Source organism: Erinaceus europaeus, chromosome 12, assembly GCF_950295315.1.
Source record: "Erinaceus europaeus chromosome 12, mEriEur2.1, whole genome shotgun sequence".
Taxonomy (NCBI): Eukaryota; Metazoa; Chordata; class Mammalia; order Eulipotyphla; family Erinaceidae; genus Erinaceus; species Erinaceus europaeus.
This window is the reverse complement of record NC_080173.1, coordinates 38,244,840-38,265,540: the sequence shown is the minus strand read 5'-3', so window position 1 is coordinate 38,265,540 and position 20,701 is coordinate 38,244,840. Positions and strand designations below refer to the sequence as shown.

Genomic DNA, 20,701 nt, shown 5'->3' with positions numbered 1-20,701 from the left:
TTTGACCCATACATTTAAAAATATATATTTGTTTGTTCCCTTTGTTGCCCTTGTTGTCTTATTGTTGTAGTTATTATTGTTGTTGTTATTGATGTTGGCTAGGACAGAGAGACATGGAGAAAGGAGGGGAAGACAGAGAGGGGGAGAGAAAGATAGACACCTGCAGACCTGCTTCACCGCTTGTGAAGTGACTCTCCTGCAGGTGGGGAGCCAGTGATTCGAACCAGATCCTTACACCAGTCCTTGTGCTTTGCGCTGCCTGCGCTTAACGTGCTGTGCTACCGCCTGGCTCCCGACCCATACTCTTAATGGGGTAAAATGATAGGGGGAAGATGATCAGAGGGCTCTGAACTGCAACTCCATCAGGACCTGGAGAGAGAAGAGGAAAAAGGGAGCGACATTTGGATGTAGTAATAGGTGTATGTTTGACTTGGAAAGGAAGAGAAGATGGGAGGCTGGTTAGGTGCTCACATTACAGTGCGCATGGACCCAGGTTTGAGCCCCTGGTCCCCACCTTTAGGGAGGAAGCTTCACAAGCAGTGGAGCAGGGCTGCAGGTCTCTCTCTCTCTTCCTCTCTACCTGCCCCCTTCAATTTCTGTTTCTATCCAACAAATAAATATAATAAAAAGGAAGAGAAGATGGGACCTTTAAAAAATGAGCAAATATATACAAATATATACAAATATAGAAATAACATCTGCAACCTTAGGAGAAATGCTGTAGTTTACAATGGAGGGATTGGGAATTCAGAACTCTGGTGGTGGGAATGATACGGAATTGTAGCCATTATCTTGTAATTTTGTAAATCAATATTAAATCACTAGTAAAATATATATTCTCAACATAAAAAAAATTCTTTGAATAACCATTAATCTACCTCCTCAGCCCTAGGACCATTATGAATAAATGTGTAGATTTCTTGCTTAATAAGTACAAGCTTATCTGGTCAGCAAGCATATCTTCCAACTTTTTATTTTAAAAATATTAACTTATGTGTTCCGGGAGGTGGTGCAGTGGATAAAGCATTGGACTCTCAAACATGAGGTCTTGAGTTCAATCCCTGGCAGCACATGTACCAGGGTGATACCTGGTTCTTTTTCCTCCTATGTTTCACATTAATAAATAAATAAAATCTTAAAAAAAACAAAACAGTACATTGAGTAAATTACTAGAGCTTTAAAAAAAAATAGTTTATTTTACCAGGGCATTACTTAACTCTGGTTGATATTTGGCACTGAACCTGGGACCTTTGCATGAGTCTTTTTGCATAACCATTATGCTATTTTTCCAGCTCTTTCCAACTTTTAAAATCAGCATCAAGAGGTTGATTGCTGGTTTGACTTCTTAGCAATACTATGGGCTTTGCCTGTTAGGAGAATCACACTTGGGCTGGGGAGATGGTATAAAAGTTTTTTTTGCACAGGGCGGGGTAAATAGCATAATGGTTATGCAAACAGACTGTCATGCCTGAGGCTCCGAAGTCACAGGTTCAATCCTCCAGACCACCATAAGCCAGAGCTGATCAGTGCTCTGGTAAAAAAAAAAAAAAAAAAAAAAAAAGTTTTGCACACTGGACTTGCATGCCTGAGGTTCCAGAGGTCCTTGGTTCAATCCCTGGATCTATATATGACAGTATGAGCAGAACTTTGGAGTCTCTCAGTCTCTCTCTCAAAATTAAATCTTTAAAAGAGAGGGAGAGAACCTGAATTGACAAAGTCAACTGAAAAAAAGACTTTGGGAAAAGTCTTGGGCCCAGGAGAAGTAGAAAAGTTTAGCAATAGATCCCCTCCTTCAGGGGAGTCACTTCACAGGCAGTGAAGCAGGTCTGCAGGTGTCTATCTTTCTCTTCCCTTGTCTTCCCCTCCACTCTCTATTTCTAAAGACGAAGTGATGAGGTTCTACATAATAGTCAACAAAAGATAGGGAGCCTTAAAAAATGCTTTTCTCGGGGGTCAGGTGGTGGCGCAGTGGGTTAAGCACATGTGGCGCAAAGCGCAGGGACCGGCGTAAGGATCCCGGTTCGAGCCCCCAGCTCCCCACCTGCAGGGGAGTCGCTTCACAGGCGGTGAAGCAGGTCTGCAGGTGTCTATCTTTCTCTCCCCTTCTCTCTGTCCTATCCAACAACGAATTGTGTCAACAAGGGCAATAATAATAGCCACAACGAAGCTACAACAAGGGCAACAAAAGAGGGAAAAAAATGGCCTCCAGGAGCGGTGGATTCATGGTGCAGGCACGGAGCCCAGCAATAACTCTGGAGGAGGAAAAAAAAAAAAAATTCTTTTCTCAGTGGAGCTACGAGCAGCAGATTGCTTCCTCTCCCCTCCTCTCCTCTCCTCTCCTCTCCTCTCCTCTCCTCTCCTCTCCTCTCCTCTCCTCTCCTCTCCTCTCCTCTCCTCTCCTTTTCCGGATCAACTAGGAATACCAAAGGAGACCACCTGGGACCAAAACAAGACAGGACTACAATGACCACAGGAACCCAGTAAATCACCAGTGAAAACAAACACGTGTGGCTGGTGACAGAGAGGAGAGAGGAGCCTAAGGAGAGATTAAGTGATTGCTAACAGTTCAGCAGTTTATCAGTTGAGACACCACCTCCAGTCTGCTCCACCAACAAGGGGACAGATGAAGGGAGGAGAGGACTCCCCAGAGACTCACCAAGTGCAACTCTGAGTCTTCATTGCTACTACTCTCAGAATCTGGAGCAGCGACAGGGAGGGACACCAGGGGACAGAGATCTAACCAGGAAACTCAGGAGAAGACCTATACCTTAGTGGCATAGCTGAGGGGCTGTGAAAGTCTCTTTGCATAACCACTGGATTATCTCTGCCACACCCTGCTTTATCTCTTGGTCAGGAGTCAGTGATTAAGCTGAAGCCTATTGATAGTTTAAAAGCCCTCAGGCTCCCATAGCCTACAGGGAAGAAAAAAAAAAGAGGCTTTTAAACCACTGAGCTCCAACTCAGAGATTTAAATACTATTGAAACAACTGTTAACTTCCACCACTGTGAACCCTTTAAGTAACTTACTTAGACACAAGTCAATCCAGGCAATAGTGATCAATAATTTGAAAAGTACTGATAAAGGGAACTCATAACATAATATATAAAATGGTTAAAACAACAAGAAGAAATATTGGAGAATCGAACCAGGACAAGAGTCCAGCTAAAAGTCCTCCAGAGGGTGAAGCACAAAATAACGAGTTCAACATCCAAACATTAGCTAAGGAAATAATAACAGGAGTGAGTAAAGAATTTGAAAAAATTATAATCAGAAATACAGGAATAACAAATGAGAATATGGAAGAAAACACTATCTCATGGTTATTAGAGAGCTGAAAGCTGAAATCGCTGAGCTAAGAATGCAACTAGCTGAACAAGCTAGAACAATATCAGAGCAGGGCAACAAAATAGATGAACTCCAGAAAACAGTAGAGGGCAGAGAGAATAGAATCTATGAGGCTGAAGACAGAATTAGCAAGATTGAAGATGAATTAGAGACAATTAAAAAAGAAATAAGAGATCTCAAAAAAAGATTAACAGATGCTGAAAACAACATCAGAGTCCTATGGGATGACTTCAAAAGAAACAATATACACATTATTAGCTTACCAGAGGAAGAAAGAGAGGGAGAGGAAGAAAGTATTCTTCGGGCCATAATAGCTGAAAACTTCTCTAGTCTAGACAACATCAAAGGCATAAAGATTCAAGAAGCCCAGAGGGTCCTAAACAGAATTAACCCAGACTAAAAGACACCAAGATATATCATACTTAGAATGGAAAGGAATAAGGATAAAGAAAGGATCCTGAAGGCTCCAAGAGAAAAACAAAGAGTCACCTACAAAGGAAAACCCATAAGATTAGCAGTAGACTTCTCCATACAAACACTACAGGCCAGAAGAGAATGGCAAGATATCTATCGAGTGCTCAATAAGAAAGGCTTTCAGCAAAGAATACTATATCCTGCTAGACTGTCATTCAGACTAGATGGAGGCATCAAAACCTTCTCAGACAAGCAACAGTTGAAGGAATCAACTATCACCAAGCCTGCCCTGAAAGAAGTTCTGAAAGGTCTCCTATAAACAATCAGACCACCACAAATAGGACATATATCAAAACACTCTAAAACTATACAAGAATGGCATTAAAATATCTTCAATCTTTGATATCAATAATATCAATGGCCTGAATTCACCTATTAAAAGACACAGAGTAGGAAGATGGATCAGAAAACACAACCCAACAATATGCTGTCTACAGGAAACCCCCTAACTCAACAAGACAAACACAGACTTAAAGTGAAAGGATGGAAAACTATCATACAGGCCAATGGCCCACAAAAAAGGGCAAGAGCAGCTATTCTCATATCTGACATGATATACTTTAAAATAGATAAGACTGAAAAAGATAGGAATGGACACTACTTAATGCTCAGAGGATCAGTCAGTCAGAAGGACTTAACAATTATTAACATCTATGCACCCAATGAGAAGCCATCTAAATACATCAAACTTCTACTGAAAGAGCTACAGCAATATATTAACAGTAACACAATCATAGTAGGGGACTTCAACACCCCACTCTCTCAACTTGACAGATCATCCAGGCAGAAAATCAATAAAGACATAAGGGAGCTAAATGAAGAGATAGATAAACTAGAACTATTGGACATTTTCAGAGTCATTCATCCCAAGAAACTGGAATACACATTATACTCAAATCCACATGGGTCATTCTCAAGGATAGACCATATGTTAGGCCACAAAGACAGCATCAGCCAATTCAAGAGCATTAAAATCATCCCAAGCATCTTCTCAGACCACAGTGGAATTCAACTAACACTTAACAATCAACAAAAGATTAGTAACAGTCCCAAAATGTGGAAGCTCAACAGTACACTTCTTAACAACGTCTGGGTCAAAGAGGAAATCAAGGAAGAAATCAAAATGTTTCGAAAATTTAATGAAAATGAAGACACAAGCTATCAAAATATTTGGGACACAGCTAAAGCAGTCCTAAGAGGGAAGTTCATAGCTATACAAGCACACATTAGGAAACAAGAAAAAGCACAAATAAACACCCTGACTGCACATCTTAAAGACCTAGAAGAAGAACAACAAAGGAACCCTAAAGCAACCAGAAGGTCAGAAATCACTAAAGTTAGGGCAGAAATAAATAACACTGAGAATAGGAAAACCATACAAAAGATCAAAGAAAGTAAGTGTTGGTTCTTCGAAAGAGTAAACAAAATCGACAAACCTTTAGCCAGACTCACAAAACAAAAAAGGGAGAAGACCCAAATAAATCAGATAGTAAATGAAAGAGGAGATATCATAACAGACACTGCAGAAATTCAACATATCATGCAAGGCTTCTATGAACAACTATATGCCAACAAGCTAGAGAACCTGGAAGAAATGGATGACTTCCTAGATACCTACCAACTTCCAAAACTAAGTAAAGAGGAACTAGATAATATGAACAGACCCATCACAGCTAATGAAATTGAAACAGTTATCAAAAATCTCCCCCAAAATAAAAGTCCTGGACCAGATGGTTTTACAAATGAATTCTACAAAACCTTCCAAGAAGAACTAATACCTCTACTTTTAAAAATCTTCCAGAAGATTGAAGACACTGGAATACTCCCTGCCAGCTTCTATGAAGCCAACATCACCCTAATACCAAAAGCAGACAGGGACACAACCAAAAAAGAAAACTACAGACCAATATCTCTGATGAACATAGATGTGAAACTATTAAACAAAATTCTAGCCAACCGGATATGGCAGTATATCAAAAAAATTGTTCATCATGACCAAGTGGGGTTTATCCCAGGCATGCAAGGTTGGTTTAATATATGTAAATCAATCAATGTGATCCACCACATCAACAAAAGCAAGACCAAAAACCACATGGTCATATCAATAGATGCAGAAAAAGCCTTTGACAAAATACATCCCTTTATGATCAAAACACTACAAAAAATGGGAATAGATGGAAAATTCCTGAAGATAGTGGAGTCTATATATAGCAAACCTACAGCCAACATCATACTCAATGGTGAAAAACTGGAAGCATTTCCCCTCAGATCAGGTACTAGACAGGGATGCCCACTATCACCATTACTATTCAACATAGTGTTGGAAGTTCTTGCCATAGCAATCAGGCAAGAGCAAGGAATTAAAGGCATACAGATTGGAAGAGAAGAAATCAAACTCTCCTTATTTGCAGATGACATGATAGTATACATAGAAAAAACTAAAGAACCCAGCAAGAAGCTTTGGAAATCATCAGGCAATACAGTAAGGTGTCAGGCTATAAAATTAACATTCAAAAGTCAGTGGCATTCCTCTATGCAAACACTAAGTTAGAAGAAATTGAAATCCAGAAATCAATTCCTTTTACTATAGCTACAAAATCAATAAAATATCTAGGAGTAAATCTAACCAAGGAAGTGAAAGACTTGTATAGTGAAAATTATGAGTCACTACTCAAAGAAATTGAAAAAGACACAAAGAAGTGGGAAGATATTCCATGTTCATGGGTTGGAAGAATTAACATCATCAAAATGAATATATTACCCAGAGCCATCTACAAATTTAATGCTATCCCCATCAAGATCCCAAGCACATTTTTTTGGAGAATAGAAAAAATGCTACAAATGTTTATCTGGAACCAGAAAAGACCTAGAATTGCCAAAACAATCTTGAGAAAAAAGAACAGAACCAGAGGCATCACACTCCCAGATCTTAAACTATATTATAGGGCCGCTGTCATCAAAACTGCTTGGTACTGGAACATGAACAGACACACTGACCAGTGGAATAGAATTGAGAGCCCAGAAATGAGGCCCCACACCTATGGACATCTAATCTTTGACAAAGGGGCCCAGACTATTATATGGGGAAAGCAGAGTCTCTTCAACAAATGGTGTTGGAAACAATGGGTTGAAACATGCAGAAGAATGAAACTGAATCACTGTATTTCACCAAATACAAAAGTAAATTCCAAGTGGATCAAGGACTTGGATGTTAGACCACAAACTATCAAATACTTAGAGGAAAATATTGGCAGAACTCTTTTCCACATAAATTTTAAAGACATTTTCAATGACACAAATCCAATTACAAAGAAGACTAAGGCAAGTATAAACCTATGGGACTACATCAAATTAAAAAGCTTCTGCACAGCAAAAGAAACTACTACCCAAACCAAGAGACCCCTCACAGAATGGGAGAAGATCTTTACATGCCATACATCAGATAAGAGTTTAATAACCAACATATATAAAGAGCTTGCCAGACTCAACAACAAGACAACAAATAACCCCATCCAAAAATGGGGGGAGGACTTGGACAGAATATTCACCACAGAAGAGATCCACAATGCTGAGAAACACATGAAAAAATGCTCCAAGTCTCTGATTGTCAGAGAAATGCAAATCAAGACAACAATGAGATATCACTTCACTCCTGTGAGAATGTCATACATCAGAAAAGGTAACAGCAGCAAATGCTGGAGCGGTTGTGGGGTCAAAGGAACCCTCCTGCACTGCTGGTAGGAATGCAAATTGGTCCAACCTCTGTGGAGAACAGTCTGGAGAACTCTCAGAAGGCTAGAAATGGACCTACCCTATGATCCTGCAATTCCTCTCCTCGGGATATATCCTAAGGAACCCAACACATTCATCCAAAAAGATCTGTGTACACATATGTTCTTGGCAGCACTATTTGTAATAGCCAAAACCTGGAAACAACCCAGGTGCCCAACAACAGATGAGTGGCTGAGCAAGTTGTGGTATATATACACAATGGAATACTACTCAGCTGTAAAAAATGGTGACTTCTATGCCTACACTGAACTTCTCTGTTCCAGACTCTTGGAAACAGAGTTGGCAGTCAGCTGAGGTAAAGAACATACACCTCATCACAGACCCCTGCAAGCATCAACCCGGCTTTGACCTAGAACGTTATGATTGGGCCCTCCTCAATCGCTATCGAACAGGCCATGGCCGGTGCGCCATGTTCCATCGCTGGGGAGCCAGAGACGACCCGAACTGCCCCTGTGGCTACAGACAGACTATGACCCACATAGTCAACGACTGCCACCTCTCCAGATTCAAAGGAGGTCTTGAAACTTTACATCAGGCTCAACCTGACGCTGTTGACTGGCTACGGAAGAAGGGCAAACGCTAGAAGAAGAAAGCCGATCTTGGATGGACCTTGAAAAAATCATGTTGAGTGAAATAAGTCAGAAACAGAAGGATGAATATGGGATGATCTCACTTTCAGGAAGAAGTTGAAAAACAAGATCAGAAAAGAAAACACAAGTAGAACCTGAAATGGAATTGGCATATTGCACCAAAGTAAAAGACTCTGGGATGGGTGGGTGGGGAGAATACAGGTCCATGAAGGATGATAAATGACATAGTGGGGGTTGTATTGTTAAATGGGAAACTGGGGAATGTTATGCATGTACAAACTATTGTATTTACTGTTGAATGTAAAACATTAATTCCCCAATAAAGAAATAAATTAAAAAAGAATGCTTTTCTCTTTAAACCTGATTATTTTCAAGAGGCTGTCAAGGGTCAGCAAGATTGCTCACTTGGATAGTGAGCCCACGTTGCCATGAGTGAGAATGGGTTTGAGCCTGGACTCTATTGTACTGGAGGAAGTTTTGGTGCTATAGTGTGTCATTCCCTCTTCCTTTGTCTCTCTTTAAAAAAAAAAAAAAAAGGGCTTAAAGCAGGGAAGCCCAGTGATGACAAATAAAAAAAAAAAGGGGGGGGTGAGTCAGGCCGTAGCGCAGTGTGTTAAGCACATGTGGCACGAAGTACAAGGACCAGCGTAAGGATTCCTGGTTCACCCCTGGCTCCCCATCTGCAGGGGAGTCACTTCACAGGCAGTAAAGCAGGTCTGCAGGTGTCGATCTTTCTCTCCCCCTCTGTCTTCCTCTCCTCTCTCTATTTCTCTCTGTCCTATCTAACAATGACATCAGTTACAACAACAATAATAACTACAACAATAAAAAGCAACAAGGGCAACAAAAGGGAAAATAAATATAAAGAAGGGGAGGGACAATTAAGAAATTTCTAACAAAATAACATATACCCTATGTATATATAGGATAGAAACAAATGTATTGTTTGCAAAAATACTTGTACAAAAACCACCACAGCAGTTTTATTCATACTAACCCAAATGTATCATTGGTAAGAGAAAAGAGAAACAAATCATTCACTATTCATACAAAGAAATATTCAGTAACCGGGGGCTAGGCTAGCACAGTGGGTTAAGTGCACCTGGTGCAAAGCGCAAGGACTGGCATAAGGATCCCGATTCGAGCCCCCAGCTCCCCACCTGCAAGGGGGTTGCTTCACAAGCGGTGAAGCAGGTCTGCAGGTGTCCATCTCTCCCTCTCTGTCTTCCCCTCCTCTCTTGATCTCTGTCCTATCCAACAGCAATGACAACAATTCTAATAACAACGATAAACAAGGGCAACAAAGTGGGAAAATCGTCTCCAGGATCAGTGGATTCGTAGTGCAGGCACCAAGCTCCAGCAATAACCCTGGAGGCAAAAAAAAAAAGTAATCAAAGAGAAAAAACAAAACAAACAACAACAACTAAAAACTACTGGCAGCTAGGGAGGTGGACCGGTGGGTAGAGCACAAGACTTACATGTGAGAGGCCTTGGGTTTGATCTCTGGCACTACACATACTGCAGTAGGATTCTGGTCTCTTGCTCTCATAAATCTTGGCAAAACATTTAAAAAGAGAAAAACAAGCCTATTAAACCATGTGAATGAATGTGCGCTGTATGATTTCCTTTATGTGATCTCTTTCCTAAAAGCAATCTGTGGAGCTAACAAGTCAAAACAATGGCTGCCTCTGAGGTGGTGGCAGTCAGGTGATTGGAAAGCGTACTGACAGAGTGCACTGTGGGGATGGAAACATTCTATATCTTAGCTACACATAGTGATGAGTGTATTTGTCAGCGAGAGGGGTGTCAGGAGGAGACACCACAGCAACAAAGCTTCCTTCAGTGTAGTGGGGGCTGGACTCAAATCTGGATCATACACATGGCAAAGCAATGCACTCACTATTTAAGTGAGGTGTTTCTACAGTCCTAATCTCTTAAGAACACAGAATTTGAGCTCACATTTTATGGTCATGAGTAGGAATGTTCCAAGCTGCCCCAATTTCAGGACCCATCTTCCTCAGATCTACAGGGATGCAGAGGTCATATAGGCTCCTGAGCTGAATAAGGGCCCCACATCACATTAAATCAATGGGGTTTACAGTCAATAATATTTATATACCTTTCTCATATTTGGGAGCTACTCTCTTCCCTGATCCAGCTTTCTGGTCCTTTTTCCAGCAATGACATCATCTCCCCAGACAATAACTTGGATCCACCTGCATATCAGAGGTCAGACTCAGGGGAAAAAAAAAAAAAACAGTATAGCCACAGGCCCTTTGGAATATAACTAAAATATACCTACTAGCTATCTACAAAACAGAGATGCCCCCCCAACTCTTCATCTGCACTACTCCAGCCTTCAGGTTCATAATTAATCAATAATTTGTTTGTCTTTGTTTAGCTACCAGGCTCCAGATGTTAGCATGATGCCAACCAGACCTCCCTGGACAGACAACCCACCAATGTGTCCTGGAACTCTGATTCCTCAGAACCCTACCCCACTAGGGGAAGAGAGAAGTAGGCTAGGATTGACCTGTCAACGCCCATGTTCAGTGGGGAAGCAATTACAGAAGTTAGACCTTCCACCTTCTGCATTCCACAATGACCTTGCGTCCATACTCCCAGAGGGATAAAGAATAGGAAAGCTATCGGGAGAGGGGATGGGATACGGAGTTCTGGTGGTGGGCATTTACCCCTCTTTATCCTATGTTTTTGCCAGTGTTTCCTTTTTATTAAAAAAAAAAAACCCACAGAATTTTACCTTATAGAAATCAGATCACAGTAAGGAAAAAGCCTGTCTATTAAAATAAAAAGGTAAAGGGGAATGAAGCTGCAGAATTTTAGAACCTCATACTTATTTGTGGTTTCTGGAAGATTCTTGTGCCTTGGGGGCCCAAAGAGGTTCACAGCAGCAAAAACTTACTTAGCAAGAATATTAACACAGCAGCCCTGAGCACTTCCCCCCAAACCAAACAAACACATTTGTAGTCTGTTTCTCTCTCACAGTCCATTTTGCATTTCACTCTCCAAGTCATCTCAGCTAGGATAACTCAGCAGAAGCTGGGACCAGGATTTGCACTGGGGTGGTTCCAGGCCATGTCCATGGTACTCCTATCTCTCTCTACCCCCTCACTCTGGTAGAAGGGAATGGAACTCCAGTTACAACTATACCACTTAATTGGCAAGTGAAAATTAATGGCTTGTGTGGTTCTATCTGAAGATGGACAATGACATGCTTTGAGACTTGGAGAACACAAATTCTTCATGAGACAGTGATTTAAGGGAAAGACTGAGTCAACTTTGGGGAAGAGCTTTGTTGAAGAGTTTCTATCTTAGACTTCCTGATATTTGTTATTAGAAAATTCTACTGAATTTTATGTATGCCTCCATGCTTGTTAGAACATGTCTGCTTGTTGTTTTTACTAGGTACATTTCTTTGCCTAAAATACCACAGGCCTGCTTACTGAAGGATTACAGGCTGTCCTTTATTACAACTCCTGAACTCTAAGGCAGAGGTTTGGAGTAGGTCATAGGTTACAATTATAACCAGCCCACAGGCCAAGGTTAAGAGCCATATGTACTTATCTGTGAACTCTGACTACCAAACTTTTTCCTGAAAGCCTGGAGATTGTACACAGGATTACTGGAGGATAAACCCAAAATTTCCTACGGCATCAAAGAATTATACCTGACATAATGACATTTAAATAATGGCAACTGTAGTTAAGTTATAAATGCCCCTACCTGCATTCTGATGCTTTCCCCCACGTGAGAAATACATTCTGACCTTTCTGTATGTATTACTATCTGGTACATACATCTTGACTTTTATCTCATAATGAATGTTCACTTGAAAAACATTTTTGATCTTGTTCCTTTCTGATGTTATACATGATTTTGTCAATACTCTGTCAGGGTTTAAGTCGGGGTTGCTCACTTGACATTGTCCCATCTTGGGATGTCTTGTGTGTATCCCTCCAGATCTTTTCAGATCATTGATATCTGAAGTTAATCTCTCTCAACTCTGAGATGGGTCCTGGCATCTGGCTAAGGTTTTCCTGCCTATAGTCGCCTTAGAGTTTGAAATTAGAAATGCAAGGATGGAGCTTAAAACTACAGATTGATTTGAAAGATGCTATGGTTTGAATCACATTTCACCAAAATAGGCTGAAATCTTGACCTCTAGTACCTTAGAATATGATCTCATGGGGCCAGGTGGTAGCGCACGGGTTAAGTGCAAGAATGGGCAAAAGGATCCCGGTTTGAGGCCCTGGCTCCCCACCTGCAGGGGGTTCGCTTCACAAGTGGTAAAGAAGGTCTGCAGGTGTCTGTCTTTCTCTCCCCCTCCTCTCTCAATTTCTCTGTCTTACCCAACAATAACAGCAACAACAACTATGGAAAAAAGATGGACACTGGGAGCAGTGGATTTACAGTGCAGAAACCAAGCCCCAGTAATAACCCTGGAGGCAAAACAAAAAGAATATGATCTTATTTGGAGGTAGGAACTTTACAGAGGTAATCAAGCATGGCCCTGCTGACAGCTGAGTTTGAGACTACTGGCTTCTGGAACCATAAGACAATGTAGATCTTTGAAAATAAAGAAACTAGGCAAGAAATCTCAAGAAATACCTGTGAGAAATCTCAGGTAAGTTCAGCAGGTCTTTTTTTTTTCTTTTTTCTTTTTGGTTATTGCTGCCTGGGCTTCACACATCTAGGCTGACTTCCTCAGAGAAAGAGAGAGAGCACCATAGCACTGAATGTTCCTTCAGTGCTATAGGAGATGGGTTTGAACATGGGTCACACACATGGCTAAGCAGTGACTATCCAGGTGAGCTATTTTGCCAATCCACTTGTGTTTTATTTAAGGATGCAAAAGCTCGATTTAAGAAAAGTCTCGGGGGTCGGGCGGTGGTGCAGTGGGTTAAGTGCACGTGGCGCAAAGCGCAAGGACTGGCATAAGGATCCCGGTTCGAGCCCCCAGCTCCCCACCTGCAGGGGAGTTGCTTCACAGGCGGTGAAACAGGTCTGCAGGTGTCTATCTTTCTCTCCCCCCCTCTCCATTTCTCTCTGTCCTAGCCAACAACGAACAACATCAACAATGGCAATAATAATAACCACAATGAGGCTACAACAACAAGGGCGACAAAAGGGGGAAAAAATGGCCTCCAGGAGCGGTGGATTCATGGTGCAGGCACTGAGCCCAGCAATAATCCTGGAGAAAAAAGAAAAAAGTCTCTAGAGGATTTACAACCCCCCTAATTATACCTGGCACTGATCCAAATGATGCATAATGAAAGCAGAGTTCGGGCATAAAAGCCCACTAATGCGTCTAAGTACAATGGAGATGCCAGCTGACAGTGAGGATCTCTGAGGCCGGTCAGGTCATAAGAGAAGTCCACTGCACAGGTGAGGACAAAGGCCCATACACCACTTGGGCAACCAGGACATCAGTGGTGCAAGTCTGCAAAAGCCTTGAGATATGCACTGACCTTAAGACCAAAAGACTAGAGATATGCACTGACCTTACTGAGAGGCCACAAAGGACTGACAGGGAGTCAGATATAGTCAAAAGGAAACAGCTACAATGAGGAAGTAAGGACTAAAAGACCCTTCAGGGTTGGCAACACTGATGGAACCTGGGGCAGGTAGTGGCACCCCATTCATTCATTGATTAGGAAACCAGTTCACTTTCAAGTCTCTTTTCTCTCTAAAGAGGTTCTGGGAGCTTTTTTTGACTGCAGCTTGACCTGTGAGGGAAAGAACTCATTAGCTTAGGAGTCAACTGGCATAGACCTTAGTTAAGAAATCTACTGTCAGTGGGCACAACTGGCATTAGCATCTGACCTAAAAGGGATCTCCAGTCCCAGCAGTGTGTTCATACTCTTGCAGTAAGTAACTATGCCCCCAGGTGAACAGAAGAGGCAGGGTCCTGTGATCCTGTTATACTGAAGGCTGTTCCAAAGTGATCACTTCTCTTTTCTTTTTATAGATATAGACAGTGGCAGGGGGGAGGGGGAGTGACCACAGCATGCTTTCTTCAGTGCAGTGGAGGCTACAGACAGTGGAGGGGGTGGGGAGTGACCACAGCATGATTTCTTCAGTGTGGTGGAGGCTGGGCTTGAACTTGGGTCACATACATGGCAAAGCAGTGCACTATCCAAGTGAACTATATCACTGGCCTAGTTAGTGATGCCTGATGTTACTATTGTAGCCCTACAACCAGTGGTCCAATGGAGACACATTTCTCAGCATGATCCCCAGATAACAGCAGACCAGGCACAAGCGTCACAACAGGTATTTCTCCCAACTTAATGATCTTCACTCTAGTGTGGAAACTTGGCCCTTCTTTCCCTACCACCAAAATTTGGGCTGGTTATTGTGGAGACTAAATTGTATTAGCGGACTTGGAAAGTGACAAGTGGTAAGGCTCTTCACTTTTTAAAAAAATTATTTATTTATTTATTCCCTTTTTGTTGCCCTTGTTTTTATTGTAGTTATTATTGTTGTTGTTATTGATGTCGTCGTTGTTGGACAGGACAGAGAAATGGAGAGAGGAGGGGAAGACAGAGAGGGAGAGGAAGACAGACACCTACAGACTTGCTTCACCACTTGTGAAGCGACCCCCCTGCAGGTGGGGAGCCAGGGGCTGGAACTGGGATCCTTGCGCCACCTACACTTAACCCGCTGTGCTACAGCCCGACTCTCAAGGCTCTTCACTTTGAAGTGGGATCACAGAGACAAATCTTCAGGGTCCTTGGTAGCGACCGAGAGTTTAAAAGCATCGCTACTGGGGCTGGATGGTGGCACACCTTGTTAAGTGTACATGTTACCATGTACAAGGACCTGGGTTTGAGCCTCTGCTCTCTACCTACAAGGGGGACACATCACAACTGGTGAAGCAGGTCTGCAGGTGTCTATCTTTCTCCTCCCACTCTTTCTCCCCCTCTCCTCTCAATTTGTCTCTGTCCTGTCAAATCAAAGAAAAGAAAAAAGGAAAAAAATGGCCACTGGGAGCAGTGGATTATGTGTTAGCACTGAGCCCCAGCAATAACCCAGGTGGCAATAATAAATAAATAAATGCATCATTACTAAACTCCTTTGCAGCTGGTACATTTGGTTGCTCCCTGCCTTCTTCCCTCACCCGGAGGGAGCATTGGGAAGTGCTTGATGGCAACACACATCAGGTCTGAGGGAGGGTTGGATATTTATAACAACTTTTTTTAGTGATACTGGAACACTGTTCAACCTGGTGCCAAAGCCCAAGTACACCCTGATCAAGGGAGCAGCCTTGCAGTAGCCACTATCAACAGCTCCCCCTGCACTGACAACTGTGTGTGCAGACAGGAGAACAGAGGCACAGAGAGTGAGAGTGAACAAAGGGGTTGTGTGGTGGTATACCTGGTTGAGCGCACACATTACCATGCACAAAGGCTCAGGTTCAAGGCCCCAGTCCCCACCTATGGGGGGAAGCTTCATGAGCTTTTGTACTGGGCAGGGAGGCAGCATAATGGTTATGTTACAGGTGTCACTTTTTCTTTCTCTCCCTACCTCCCTTTCCTCTCTCAATTTCTCACTGTCCTATCAAATAAATAAATAAATAGATTTGAAAGGGAGGACATAGAGAAAGAGAGAGAAAGAGAGAGGATGAAAGGAAGGACTGGGTGGTGGCACACCTGGTTAAGCATACATGTTATCATGTGCAAGGACCTAGGTTCAAATTCTTGAACCCCACTGCAGGGGGAAAGCTTCATGAGAAGTGAAGCAATGTTGCAGATGTCTCTTTATCTCTCCTTCCATCTCAATTTCTCTATGTCTATAGCCAGCAATAAATAAAAATAAAATATTTTTTTAAAAAGAGAGAAAGTAAAAGACTGTAGCACCTGAGCTTCCTCTAATGCAATGGGGCAGGCTGGGTTCAAACCTGGGTCACACATGGGAAAGCAGAGTACTATTCACATGAGATATTTCACTGGTCCTTGCACAGACTTGGGTGTTTGTTTGCTTTACCAGAGCACAGCTCAGCTCTGGCTTATAGTGGTACAGGGGATTCAACCTGAGACTTTAGAGTCTCAGGCATGAGAGTCTTTCTGCAGAACCATTAAGCGTTCTCCCAAGCCCCGCAGAGACTCTATGATCCTCTCAAATTCTTCTGTTTCCTGCAGATACCCAAGCCGCTCTAGTGGAGCTATGTGCATACCTGATCCCGAGCTGAGCAGGGACCCTCCGTAGATATCCAAAGCCAGCTGAGAATAGGCAAAGCCAAAGACAGTGATGGTCAGGCCGACCAGCAGGGCCAGCTTGAGCAGGGACTCCAACACTGAAGCAGCAACAGCAACATCCTCCTGGGCCAGGGGAGAGGGAGAGAGAAGGAAGTTGACTGAATCATCAGCGAAAGAAAAGCTTCACATTAAACATCATGCTAAGTGAAATAAGCCAAAAAAAAAAAAAAGGAACAACTACTAAATGACCTCACTTATGAGAGTTAATAAAAAAGATAGGGAGGGAATCGGGTGGTAGCACAGTGGGTTAAGCACACGTGGCGCAAAGTGCAAGGACTGGCATAAGGATCCCAATTCAAGCCTCCGGCTCCCCACCTGCAGGGGAATCGCTTCACAAGCTGTGAAGCAGATATGCAGGTGTCTATCTTTCTCTCCTCCCTCTGTCTTCCCCTCATTTCTCTTTCGGTCCTATCTAACTACGACGACGACAATAACAAAAACAACAAGGGCAACAAAAGGGAAAATAAATATTAAAAAAATTAAAAAAAAAAGATAGGGAAGGAGAACACAAAGAGAAATATGGACTAGACAAGGTATGTTGCATCAAAGCAAAGGACTCTGGGAGAGGATTGGGGGAGAAAGGTAGAAGAGAGCTTTGGGGTCCTGGTGCATAATGAAATCTGTACTCACGTGTCAATGACTACAGTGTAAACCATTAAATCATCCAGTAAAAATAAAATAAAGCTTTACATCTAGCTTTGCTAATGTCTTACAGAGCATGCTTCTCTTTTTCAACTAGGGAGGGGCACTGTTCTCTGTCTATGGCCTATATAAATTCTGGGCTGTATAAATTGCTCATCTGCAAAGTGTACTGCTTGGGGGAAAGCTTCAGCAGTGGTGAAGCAGGGTTGTGGATGCCTCTCTATCTCTCTCCCTCTCTACCCCCCACTCCCCTCTCAAATTCTGTCTCTATCCAATAATAAATAAACAATAAATTTTTTTTTTAATGTACTGCTTTGCCATGTGTGTTATCCAGATTTGAGGAAGCTTCAGTGCTGAGAGTCTCTCTCTCTATCTTGCTCTTTCTATTTGATTTTTTTTTTCAAAAGTAGAGTTTTGCACAAAATAATTCCTGGATTAAAATCTCTTTTATATTGGGCAGGGAGGTAGCATAATGATTATGTAAAAAGACTGTCATAACTAAGGCTCCAAAGTCCCAGGTTCAATCCCCTGCACCACCATAAACCAGAGTTGAGCAGTGCTCTGGTTAAAAAAAGAAAATAAGACTCATGCTGAGGCTATGAAGACCCAGGTTCAATCCCCAGCATCACCTTAACCTATAGCAGTGCTCTGGTTAAAAAATAATGATAATAAAAATAAACCCCAAAAACCTACAGTACAACTCATTTGTTTTTACCAACCAAAGAATGTAGATCTTCAAGGTCAGAAAGTGGTTTAAAGGTTGGAGAAACAGCATAGTATGCAACAGACTTTCATGTCTGAGACTGAGTTTCCACGTTCAATCCCCAGCACCAACATAAACCAAAGTTCTGGTAAAATAATAATAATGACAAAATACAAGGAGGAAAGAGAAAAAAATGGGAATGGTGTCTTTTAGCTGATAAGATAGCTTACCTGTATAGTGTGCTTGCTTTGTCATGGACACAATTCAGATTTAAGCCTGGCCCCCACTGCACTGAGAGAAGATTTAGTGTGGTGGTGTCCTTCTATCTCTGTCTCTGTTCTATCTGAAACGGTTGGCCTGGAATGGTGAAGGCCCAGTGATGACCAAAAAGAAAAAATGGGGGGGGGGCAATGGGTGTCTATAACCTTAATGATAGCACCAAAGGTAGAATTTTTCACTTATTTAATATTTTTTTCACATTTTCCCTTGAATCTGAATAATTCTTGTAATCTGAATAACTTTTTTTTTCTTTTTACCAGAGCACTGTTCAGCTCTAGTTCATGGTGGTACAGGGGATTTAACCTGGGGCTTTGGAGCCTCAGCAATGAGATCTTCTTTGCATAACCATTATACTATCTACCCCCACCCAATCTGAGTAACTTTTTACAATACTGTAAATTTATCTAGAGTTTAATGTCAATCTTGTGAAAAGAAATTCTGCATGTAACAAATGCACAAAGTACACAGCAGGAAACAGTATTTGAAGGACCAATTTTAGAGTCAACAAAATGTCCCTTCTCATTTGCCAGCTTATTTATCAGCTTTACCAGTTACTTCTAGATTTAGACACCATAAGGAGAAGGAAAACCGTAAGACTTGTCTGACTTCATGAGGGATGTGTGTGCTGGGTTTAGAATGGATAGTGAAGTCTTACTGAGCTGTGTTTTCTACTTTGTCTATAAAAATTGTTTTATATATAAAAGTTTGGATTTCCAGACTGGGGAGATAGTATACTGGCAATGCAAAAAGACTTTTATACTTGTGGCATGAAATTCAATCCCCCAAAACCACCATAAGCCAGAGCTGAGAAGTGCTCTGTAAAAAATATAAATAGACAAATTAATTAATTAATTCTGACCTTGCCTGATGTTTAACACAGTGATAATTAATAGCTCTGAAAATGTGATGAGTATGTGACTTAATGCTGTAGAAATGAGTGCTCCAAGCATAGATTTCTAACTTTTGGGGAGTCGGGCGGTAGCGCAGCGGGTTAAGCGCAGGTGGTGCAAAGCACAAGGACCGGCAAAGGATCCCGGTTCGAACCCCCGGCTCCCCACATGCAGGGGAGTCGCTTCACAGGCGGTGAAGCAGGTCTGCAGGTGTCTATCTTTCTCTCCTCCTCTCTGTCTTCCCCTCCTCTCTCCATTTCTCTCTGTCCTATCCAACAACGACAACAACAATAATAACTACAACAACAAAACAACAAGGGCAACAAAAGGGAATAAATAAATAAAATAAATATTTAAAAAAATATATATATATATATATAAAAATATTTCTAACTTTTGGCTCAAGGGCACTAAATTCTGTTGGTATACCAGGCTATGTGAGATAATAAATGTCACTTTTCACTATTGTGGCTATTAAAAAACAAAACAAACAAACAAACAAACATTGGTAGAACAGAAAGAAACGAATATCAGTTTCTTTTTTTTTCATTTTTTATATTTATTTTCCCTTTTGCTGCCCCTGTTGTTTTTCATTATTGTTATAGGTGTTGTTGTTGTTACTGATATCATCGTTGTTGGATAGGACAGAGATAAATGGAGAGAGGAGGGAAAGACAGAGGGGGAGAGAAACATAGACACCTGCAAACCTGCTTCACAGCTTGTGAAGCGACTTCCCCACAGGTGGGGCACCAGGGGCTCGAACTGGGATCCTTAAGTTGGTCTTTGCACTTTGTGCCACTGTGCGCTTAATCTGCTGCACTACTGCCCGACTCCCAGAATATCGGTTTGTTAAGAAGAAGTGAAGAAAACTAGGTGACCCGGCCCTCCACTGCCCTGGGGTGGGGTCTTGCTCCGGTCTCTGTATCCTCTGGCTCCCCTCAAATTCCAGAGACTTTGAGGATGAGGGAGGCGTGCTCATTATTACATCTAAGACTAGAGCATGGGAGGCGTCTGCACTGCAGACTTTGTGGGAACCACCACACAGGTCTGAGAGGGCTGGGGAAGAGGTCACAGAGAAGGGCGAAGAGGTGAGCAGGAGGGGCAGGCCAGGGGAAAGGTAGCTGACGGTGAAAGAAGGGGGCTCAGGATCTTGCCATCATCACTGGGGATGTGAAGAAGAAAACTGAGAAAAGTACAGGAGACACTGAAGGGAAAAAGCAGGCTCCCACCCACCCCTTCTGTCTACCTTGCCGTCAAAGAGCAGATTCACCAAGATGCAAAGATAAAAGAACAAATACTACCTGTTTCTGCAGTGTGGCAGTCTTCTCACGTTCCAGCACCTTAGCAAAGAATATATAAAAACTCTCTTCTATTGGGTGGAAAATTAATCTGGCCACAAGAGAGCCAAGATTATTCACGATATCATATACACCTACAAAACAAAAGGGAAGAACCACTAGTCTGACTGGTTTTTCTATCTGGATTCTCATAACACTATTTTTATTATTTTACTTTATTTTATCTTATTTTATTTTACCAGAGCACTACTTAGCTCTAGTTTATGGTGGTGTGGGGGAATGAACCTGGGACCTTGGAGCCTCAGGCATGAGTCTCTTTGCATAACCATTATGCTTTATACCCCCACCCTGCTATTCTTTTTTTCTATTTTTCGTAAATTTATTTATTCATGAGAAAGATAGGAGGAA

At 42.0% G+C, this 20,701-nt stretch overlaps 1 protein-coding gene across 1 annotated transcript in view; it reads right to left on the bottom strand.

Annotated features, from left to right (window-relative positions):
• RFT1 (RFT1 homolog) overlaps window positions 1-20,701 on the bottom strand; it is a 56,265-nt gene that overhangs the window by 2,739 nt on the left and 32,825 nt on the right. The window contains exons 9-10 of the mRNA XM_007526208.3: window positions 20,297-20,427; window positions 16,400-16,544 (exon numbers count right to left, since the gene is read on the bottom strand). Of these exons, the coding sequence (XP_007526270.1) occupies window positions 16,400-16,544; window positions 20,297-20,427 (276 nt within the window). The remainder of the gene's footprint in view (window positions 1-16,399; window positions 16,545-20,296; window positions 20,428-20,701) is intronic.